Source organism: Mauremys reevesii, linkage group 15, assembly GCF_016161935.1.
Source record: "Mauremys reevesii isolate NIE-2019 linkage group 15, ASM1616193v1, whole genome shotgun sequence".
Lineage (NCBI taxonomy): Eukaryota > Metazoa > Chordata > Testudines > Geoemydidae > Mauremys > Mauremys reevesii.
Window position 1 is genome coordinate 7719610 of NC_052637.1, and position 10008 is coordinate 7729617.

The 10008-nt window shown below is 53.4% G+C and overlaps 1 protein-coding gene across 1 annotated transcript; it reads right to left on the reverse strand.

Annotated features, from left to right (window-relative positions):
• LOC120383900 (zinc finger protein 501-like) lies at positions 1-4431 on the reverse strand. Its single transcript, XM_039502220.1, has 2 exons — positions 3384-4431; positions 1-3019 (listed from the first exon to the last, which is right to left on the reverse strand). The coding sequence occupies exon 2, from the start codon at positions 3006-3008 to the stop codon at positions 1476-1478; it is 1533 nt and encodes a 510-aa protein (XP_039358154.1). The 5' UTR covers positions 3009-3019; positions 3384-4431; the 3' UTR covers positions 1-1475.
• Positions 4432-10008: the final 5577 nt, after the last annotated feature.

The following is a 10008-nucleotide window of genomic DNA, read 5'->3' on the forward strand; positions in this document are numbered from 1 at the left end:
TGACAGCAAAAGAAAAGGAAATTTATTTGAAGAGAGACAAGAGATCCCAGCAGAAACAAGGGGAGGGATGGAGTCACATGGTCGTGTGCAAAGCCAAAATCAGAAAGGTTGGACTAGAAGTTCCCTTTTCTAGCTGATAAACTAGATCCTCAACCCAAAGTTCAGTCTGTCCCAGGGTGCGCTAGCCACAGCCTTCCACAAAGCACCCTGGAGGGCAGTGAGATGAGGATCTGAGAATGGGACAAGATCCCTGCAGGAGAACTCAATGGCTGAGACAATCACTTTGCTAATGTGGGGCTCAGAATCAATAAGATGCTCAGGGTCAGTTTGACCAGGAAGAGTGGGGAAGGGGCAGAGGACATGTGCTAGCTAATCCCAACCACTTCTCCCCACACAAAAGGCCCTGTGGGAGAAGTGGCAGACGGGGTGAGTGATAAGGCAGCATCTCTCTACCCCTGTGCTCTCCCTCGCCTCTTAACCCATCATCCCCAAACACTCAATACCCCAGCACCCAGCTCCCCCTGCTTCCCAGCTCCACCAGCCCCAGCCATTCAATCCCCAGTGTCCTCCCCAGAACCCATCGCCCTGGCCCCTTAATGTTTGATCCCCCAGAGCCCAGTGCCCTGGGGGATTTGGGGAGGGGAGGAGTTACCAGCCCCCAGGGACACTCCCCCTGCAGGGAACAGCTCCAGGTCAGTGGAGGAGCCCAGCCCAGGGGCTAGTGGAAGATCAGGGGTGGGGACAGGTGTCTAGAGTAAAAGGTGGGGCCTGGCCCAAGTGTCCTCCTCCTCATCTCCATGACAGGGGAAGGGAGAGGGGGGAACTTCAGCCAGGCAGAGGGAGCGGCTGGAGGAGTTTCTCTCTTTCTCTTCCCCACCTGTAGCCCATCAGCTCAGCAGCCAGGGCTGCAGCAGGGAGGAGGGGCTGATGGGGGCTTCTCCTCCTCTGCCTGGAGTTTGCTTAGACCAGGAAGAGCCAGAAGGTCACTGACCAGCTGTTGCTGGAGCCTCACCCCAGCGATGGGCGGCTGGAACCTTGGGAGTGAAATGCCCCTGATGTGTGTGGGAACGAGGAAATGGGTTTGTCACCAGGGCCGGCCCCAGTCAGGGCCCTGAGAGAATTTCCCTGCTGTGCGGAGGAGTCTCTGTTGTCCAACTTGGTGTTAGCACCACTTGGAGCATGTTCCACACTAAAGGGAGGCATCTCAGGGTCTGTCTACACAGCAACTAGGCTCCTGCTGCACCATGCCAGCCCTCTCAGGCTCACGATTGCTGTAGAGATTTCCAGGCTCATGCTGGAGACTTGTCTCTAGGACCCTGTGAGGTGTGAGGGTCCCAGAGCCCAGGCTCGATTCCCAGCCCAGAAGTTCACACAGCAATGAACCAGCCCTGCAGCCCAAGCCCCAGCTGCAGATTTTTCTTTGCTGTGCAGATACACCCGGAGAGGTCTCTACCTTGGGTGGGTTTGCTGCTGCTTTATACTCCTGGAGCACCAGATAAAGCTTCCCCCACGTTTAAAGTCTCTTGCGTGGATTCTTCTATATATGATAATGTGTGAGCTCTGACTAATTTTTTTCCTGAAGTCAAGGTATTCCTAAGAGCTGTCTCCTGTGTGGAGCAAGCTTTGAGCTGTTCTTGAAGTTTTTTCCCCACAGTCCAAGCATTTATGGGTTTCTTTTCTCTTCTGCATTGTCTCATATAACCCACAGGAAACTTTTCCCCACAGTCCAGGCACTTGTGGGGTTTATCTCCAGTGTGGATTTTCTGATGTCTCGTAAGGGTTGATCTGTGAGTGAAACTTTTCCCACAGTCGAGGCATTTGTAGATTCTCTCTCCCGTGTGGATTCTCTGATGTTTAAGAAGGTCTGAGCTGTGACGGAAGCTCTTCCCGCACTCCAAGCATTTATGGGGTTTTTCTCCTTTGTGGATCATCTCATGTGAAATCAGGTTTGATCGCTGAGTGAAACTCTTCCCACAGTCCAAGCATTTATAGAGTTTCTCTCCTGTGTGGATTTTCTGGTATGTAGTAAGGGCTGATCGCTGAATGAAGCTTTTCCCACAGTCCAAGCATTTGTGGGGTTTCTCTCCTGTGTGGATTTTCTCATGTGAACTAAGGGTTGATCTGTGAGCGAAATTTTTCCCACAGTCGAGGCATTTGTGAGGTTTATCTCCAGTGTGGGTTCTCAGATGTCTGATAAGGATGGATTGCTGAGCAAAACTGTTCCCACAGCTGAGACACTTATAGGGTCTCTCTCCTGTGTGCAGTCTCAGATGCGTAATAAGGTGTGAGCTCTGACTGAAGCTTTTCCCACAGTCGAGGCATTTATAAGGTCTCTCTCCTGTGTGGATTCTCCCATGTTTAATAAGCTGTGAGCTGTCACTAAAGGTTTTCCCACAGTCCAAGCATTTATGGGGTTTCTCTCCAGTGTGGGTTCTCTGATGTGTAGTCAGGGATGATATCAAATTGAATCTTTTCCCACACTCAAGGCATTTATAAGGTCTCTCTCCTGTGTGGATTCTCTCATGTTTCATTAGGGATGAGCTCTTGGTAAAACATTTCCTACACTCAGAGCATTTATACGGTCTGTCACTTGTGTGTTTTCTCTGATGTATAATGAGGGATGATTTCTGGTTGAAGCTTTTCCCACAGTCTAAGCACTTATGGGGTTTATCGCCTGTGTGGATTCTCTGATGAGTGATAAGGTTCGATTTCTGATTGAAGCTTTTCCCACAGTTGAGACATTTATAGGGTTTTTCTTTCTTGGGATTTGTCTGTGGTGCTGTTGTTTCCTTGGGATTCTTGCATCCTACCCCACACTCAATTGATTCCTCCTCTTTCTGCACTGGGTGGTGTCCCAGCTGCCTCTCTGGCCTCTTCCGACTTCTCCAAGCTTTTCTCTGTTCCAAGGATTGGGAAAAATGTCCTTCAGCTCCTCTCAAAAACTTCCCCTGCAGTTTAACTTGCTTGTGATCTTCCTCATGTGGATTCTTCTCCTTGTTCTCACTCATCGGCTCATCACCTGTTGGGAGAGAGAGAGAATCCGGACAGGAGTCATTCCCTGTGTTGGACAGAATGGGGAGCAGCAAAGAGGGGAAAACACAACACAACAACTGTTGGAAAGATGGGGAAATTGGATTCTGCCTCCACATCCCACCCAAACACTCTTAGGCAGGAAAAGTCGGGGAGGAAACTTCATACAGCTAAAGGATGGGTGAGAAGCCATGGGTGATATCTGCCATGGTGATACCATACCGGCTGGCTACAGCCTGGCTGGGTGGGGTGAAACACACCTCGAGGAGATTGATAGCAGCCCACCTTTGGGAGTCTCAGCTTTTTCATTCACTCGCCAGATGGTTTGTGTGTCAGTTTCACCGATTCCTCACCTGTGCGGCTGCCTCTTGAGACCTCTGATTCCTCAGGGGCCTGGAGATCCAGGAGCCACAGCTCTTCCCCTCGTTCCAGCCGGGCGATCAGATCAGGTTTGGGTATGGGAAATCCTGCTCGGGTGGGGTCAATCAGGAAGATGAAGGTGCATGGAGTATTGAGAGAGTATTTGTCACAAAGAACATTCCCTGAGTTCAACCTGCTCCTGTGCTGAGCTGGGGGATTGTGGGATGCAAAAGGGTGGGAACATGGTCACTGTAATTACCCAGATGTGGAATCTTAACAAACTGGGACATGGCCACTGAGCCCCCAGGAAGAGGCAGGTGTCTGTGTTGGGGAGGAGCTGTCACAGCATCACCGGGGGTTTCCACAGTCTGTGCACTCTGGGGGACTTGCTGATGCAGACACAGCTCTGGTGTTAAACCCCTGCCTAGTTCTAAACCTCCAGAGCACTCTGGCTGGAGCCAGTCCCAGCAGTGGAGGACCATAGGGGATGGTGAGTGTAAAATAAGAGACACAAGGTGGGTGACGTAATATCTTTTCTTGGGCCAGCTCCTGTGGGTGAACATAAGGACGGCCACACTGGGTCAGACCAAAGGTCCATCTAGCCCAGTGTCCTGTCTTGCGACAGCAGCCAATGCCAGCTCCTTCAGAGGGAATGAACAGAACAGGTGATCGTCAAGTGATCCAAAACAAAATAAGCTTAAAAAGCTTCTCTCTTTCACCAACCAGATTTGGTCCAATCAAAGGTACTGCCTTCCCCACCTTGTGTCCGTCTATCCTGGGTTGAACGAGGCCACACCAACAGTACAAAGAAGTGAGAAATAACACAGACAGGACCATACCCTGCTTCTGCCCCCTTGAAAGCTGGATGGATGGGGATGAATTAGCATGTCCGTTAGGTTTACGACTCCCCGATCCCATTGGAGGGGGCATGGAGATGAAAGTCTCTCTCACACTAGATCTATGGACTCTGGGATCCATTTCCCTCTGATCTAACTGAGCAGGGAAGAACTCACCAGATTCAGACATGCAGACCATCCAGTTTGTAATGATTAAGAGCACAGGAATCCCTTACCCAGAGAGGTCACAGTCTCGTAGTTCTCCTGCATGACGTCCCTGTAGAGGGCTCTCTGAGCGGGGTTCAGCAGAGCCCCCTGCCCCTGGGTGAAATACACAGCCACCTCCTCGAAGGTCACCGGCATCTGAAACAACAAGAGTCCCCCACTCAGCACCTGCTGCCCCAGCCACTATCTCACTGTTCATTGTGGGGGTGGGGGGAGGGGAGAAAGTCAGTAAAGAGAAAGCTCTGGGAGAAGCCAGAGTATGACAATCTAAGCCCCACTCTGCTGAGAGCAGCCCGGAGGCTTCAGGGGGTGGGAGAAGGTGAGAGCTCCTTGTCCCCCCAGCACACGGAGCAGGGCTGGGTTTTGTCATTTCCCACACGCCTGCCAGCCACAGGCTGATACGGGAAGCAGAGCTCTGAGCCCGGGACGGGGACAGGAATCCCAACAGCTTTCCTGCGTATTTCACAGCAGCCTCTGGCCAGTGGGGTCAGGCTCCAGCCTTGGGAGTCTGGAAACATTCCCAGGCTTGCGCCAGGGTGGGGTGGGGGGAGTGGTTTTTTTCCCCCCTGTTTCTGAAATCAGCTCCCAAGCTGAATGAGTCCCATCAACTTTATCACACCCTGTCCTCTCCCCCTCCACAACAAAAGCACCAGCAGCTCCCTGAAAATCCCCTACCTGAGCTGGTTCCATCACAGCCATTTCCCTTCCCTGTCTTCTGGAGCGAAACATGGACGTGATTCCTCAGCCTGTCAAGGCGAGAGGGGCGATGCGGGAGGTTTCAGAAGGGGCTTGAGTCCATTTCACACCCCGATTCCCCCCAGGCTCTCTCCCTGCAGACAGACACTCTAGACTTTGTGACACTGGGAATACACTCAGGTTATATCCACACTACAAGTGCTACAGGCACACTGCTATAGCTCTGTAATGTGGAGACTGCCTTCAGCAATGGAAGGGGTTTGTGCATCGGTGCATCTGTCTATCAAGCTGCATCCATAATGGAGGTCAGGTTTAAAACAAATAAAAGGAAGTATTTATTCACACCATGCACAGTCAACCTGTGGAACTCCTTGCCAGAGGATGTTGTGAAGGCCAAGACCATAACAGGGTTCAAAAAAGAACTAGATAAGTTCATGGAGGACAGGTCCATCAATGGCTATTAGCCAGGATGGGCAGGAATGGTGCCCTAGACTGTGTTTGCCAGAAGCTGGGAATGGGCGACAGGGGATGGATCACTGGATGATCAACTGTTCTGTTCATTCCCTCTGGGGCACCTGGAAGATACTGGGCTAGATGGACCTTCGGTCTGACCCAGTAGGGCCATTCTTATGTTCAGGTCAACCTAACTAGCTCAGGGCTTAAAACTCTTCCTAGCCCCGAGTGATGCAGTAGATGGATCTGATTGTTAACTGTAGACCAGGTCTTACACCACAGACCCAGCCCCTCCCAGAAGGCTAAACCCATTAACACTTCTAAACCCTCCCAGCAACAGAGCTGTCACAGTTCAGGGCAACTGCACCTGTATTTACACTCAGTGCTCCAGCAAGGGCACCCACTGCGCAGCTCCTCAGCTATCGCCTCTTGTGGAAGGAGACCCAGGTCTCTCTTCCTTCTGACCAGGGTATTTCTAGGCTGTTCCCTGAGTGTGTAAGGAGGCCTGCTTTACTCCTCTGCTCTGACATGGTACAGTGTAATTCCCCCAGGGATAATTTTCCACACAGCTCTTCCTAGGCTTATTTCATTCTTATGGTAAAAGCACTACAGGGAAAAAAAAACCCATTCAAAACAATAAAAGAACCTACATGCATGCTGATGACTTCCCAGAGACCACCCCCTCTCTGCCACAGGAGCTTGGGCAGGAACAGGCCTTCAGAAGTTTCAAAGCCCCACCATGGCATTTCCCTGGGATTTCAGGTTCATCACACTCTTTGCCCAGAATGAGAACCCATGGCTCTGGCCATGCCTGCACTAGTGAGCGTACAGCTGCACCGATGCAGCTGCGCCGCTGTAAGCTTGCTCGTGTCGCTGCTCTATGCCCCTTCCCAAGCTCTCCCCCACTGACATCATAATGTCACCTCTGCAAGCAGTGGTAGCTCTACTGGTGGGAGACGCTCTCCCGCCGACACAACGCCGTGCACACTGTCACTTATGCCAGCGAAACTTGCGTCGCTTGGAGGGAGTGTTTTTTTTCACATCCTCTGGGCGACGTAAGTTTTGCTGGCATTAAGTGCTAGTGTAGACAAGACTTCCGAGAGTCACTCATTCGTCCTGTCTGGCTCTTCGAAGAGACCCTGAGCAGGCAATCCGCCAGCCAGTGGGTCTCTGCTCAAATGCATTTCCCTCACCCCCAAGTATTCCCTAGGAAACCCACTGCGCTAGTATTGTTCCCAAAGACCTTTGAAATCCCTAACATCTCCCAGAGATTGATCAGTCCCATCTTCCACCCAGAGAACTCCCACACAATCCCGCAACAGCACACTAACAGTTGCATTTTCGATACAATGGACTCCCCCAATACTTACACTTCATTCAATACAGATTCATTTAATTCCATAAGGTTTGCCCAGGTTGTTGTCACGTCTGTCGCAAGAGTCTCTGAGATAAACACTAGGAAGAGCAGAACCAAAGGAGCCTGACATTGTCCTCAAGGGCGGTGCATCCCCCCAGCAGCACAGGGACCTGGCAGAGACAGGAACTGGGTTTTCCTCTGTCAGCATCTCACTTTGCTCCCAGGGAAGCCAGTCTGCCCAGGGGGAGGATGCAGTGGGCAGGTTTGGGAGCTGAGAGCCTCTCTCCTCACTGCTCCTTTCCATCTCTCCACTCCCCCTTCTGTCCCCTTCCTCTGTCTAGGAGAACTGGTCATTTACGGTTGCTCTCCAGTACAGAGATCAGCTACTTCCTCTGCTAGCAGGAGTGTGAGCCTGGGGGTGTCACCGAGGGCAGCAGCTCTGGAACCTGCAGACACTCGCTCTCCATCTACCACAAACTCACCAGCAGGTCCCTGAACGGGGCCCTTTGGGCAGAGTCACTTTCCGGCCCCAGCCCTTTCCCGGGGGTCTCTCCTCACCTGCAGCTCAGGGGCTGGTGCGGGCAGAGCCCGGGGCTGCCCCAGGGGGCTGGTTCCACCCACCTCAGAAAGTCCCCTCCTGGGCTGGGAGCAGACGGAGGGTTAACGCAGGTCTCTTCCCAGCACAGACCCCGCTGGGGAGCAGCAACTGCTCACTCTGGGCTCCCACATCAAAATGCAGGAGGCAGCAGCGTTTGACCCAAGCCTCTACTATCAGGGGCAGAGAGAGACACACACCCGCCTCCTCCTCTCCCTGAGCAATAACCGGAGCCCTCTGGTGACAGCGGCTAATGCCTAACTGAGCCTCCCAGTGCTGGGCCTGCAGCCCCCAGGGACAGGCAGGCAGGTGCTGATCTCATCTGCCCACCAGGACTCACACCTCATGGCTGCGAACAGTGAATCGGGTTTGACACTCGCTAAGCTCTAAATCCGTAGGACTGGGGGAGCCGCCGCTGTGTCTCTCCCCACCCCTCTCCCTTCTCCCTGCCTCTGGCTCGCCCTTCCTCAGCCAGGCTCCTCTTCCTCTCACATTCGCTGCCCACCCCCTTGCTCCCCACGTCCCCCCCCTTCCTTTGCAATAGCCCAACACTCAGCTTCCCTCTAGTCCAGCCTTGTTCCCCTGACTCCTCTGCATCGCCTCGTGCTCCATGCAGCGCACCTACTGCCCCTGCCCCGCATCCCGTCCTGCCCCCTATCCCCCTTTCTTATGCTCTTCTCACTCATCTCTGTTCCCCAATCAATCCCCTCCCACCCCCTTCTGTCCCCCCCCCCCCCCCCCTGGGCGGCAGCTTCCCCGGGCGGGAATCGCAGCCAGCTCCGCGGGGAGCAGCCCGGGGCCAAACCTCCCCCTGCAGCCCGGGGGTGCCGGGGGCGGGTCTCTCACCTTCCCTCCGAGCGGGGCCCCCCGGGGCAGGGGCCGGGCCGGGCTGGGGGCTCTGCCCTGGGAGAGGCTCCTGGGGGGGAGCAGCGGGAAGGGCCCTGCTGGAGATTCCCCTCTCCCGGCTGCAGCCAGGGCTCCGGGCTCCCAGCACCAGCCGCCCCCCGGGGCTCGGGGATCTCGCCAGGAGCCTGGGAGCCAGAGTCACCGCAGCGGCTGCGAGTCACTTCCTGCTGCCGGGACGCAGCGAGCCCGGCCATTGCTCCCAGCCAGCGGCTCCTGGGTCCTAGCGATCAAACCAGCGCGCTGCAGCCCCCCCTGCCCCAGACCCTGCCCCCTGGGGCCCCACCGCCCCTGGGCAGGGGCAGCTTCTCCCAGCCCTATGCAGGCATCCTGCCTAGAAACCACAGGATCAATGGGAAGACAGAAAGGCCAGGATCCAGGCGAGGGGGTAGAAGAGGGATTTTTAGGAAGATTGTGGATTGTTCCAGACAGTCCCCAATAAGGAGTACCCAGGCGCCACGTGATAGGGTCCTCCTGGTCCTAGGGAGGCAGCCCAGAGCTGCAGACGACACATTTCCCAGTGAAACTGACCTCATGTGTGATTCCCTCTGGTGAGAGTCTGGAGCAGGGAGCAGTTGGTCAGTGATGGCCTCTTGTCTCCATATCATGCTCCCCAGCTGCTAGGCCTGGGCTGGAGCTACAAGGCTCAGCCACCCGCTGGATGATGACATTGAAGTTATCACTTTGAGGTCTGACAGATTCTTGTCCCAAGATGAGGCCCAGTATTACTAAAATGACTGTTTGATCAGTTGGGGACCCCGATGTGCACGGCTGCAACACTCCCACTATAGGAACCTGTCTGTATTTGTAACAGTTTATTAATACATTTAGATAAGTCCCAAACACTCCAGAACAGTAAGGTAGATAGAGATAACACAGACTGTCCATCCACATACTCACACCGTCCCTTGCAGAACAACCTGAGATGTTAGCCATCATCATCACCTTCCTCATCAGCACCCACGACCATCAACCTGGCACCTCCCAAGAGCTACATCTCTCTATCCTCCTGCATACGGGTTGGGATACAACTTTTATATGTTATGCTGATGCTACTCTGTCCCATGCATATTGAATAGGGGGTTTCTCCCCCATTTTTGTATGTGTATTTCCACACCCTGCTAATGTTGGGGTGCTCTTCTCCTATAGGTTAGTATATTAATGATCTCACCTTATTATCCTATAGGTCAATTCATTGCCATGGCACTCGGGTGGTCAGACATCTGCGGACGTTCCCTTCCTAAAATATCCCAAAGCTGGTGTTAGCTCACGTTCCTGTGGTTGGCTAGTGTCATGGACAAACTTCCCCCTTAAACACCCTCTTCCCAGCTCCCCAGAACTGAGGGGTAGCTGTAGGGCCATTTATCTGTGCCAAAGGTCATAGGCTTCAAACCTTATGCTAACTGCTGAAGCCAGGGTCTCAGAGGTAGGGTCCTACCACATTCATGGTCTATTTAGGTCAATTTCACAGTCACAGGATTAAAAAAAATTGTAAATTTCACAATTTCAGCTATTTAAATCTGAAATTTCAGGTGTTGTAACTGTAGGGGTCC

Coding starts and splice junctions, on each gene's coding strand:
- LOC120383900 (XM_039502220.1), bottom strand. CDS start 3,008: ATGAGTGAGAACAAGGAGAAGAATCCACATGAGGAAGATCACAAGCAA.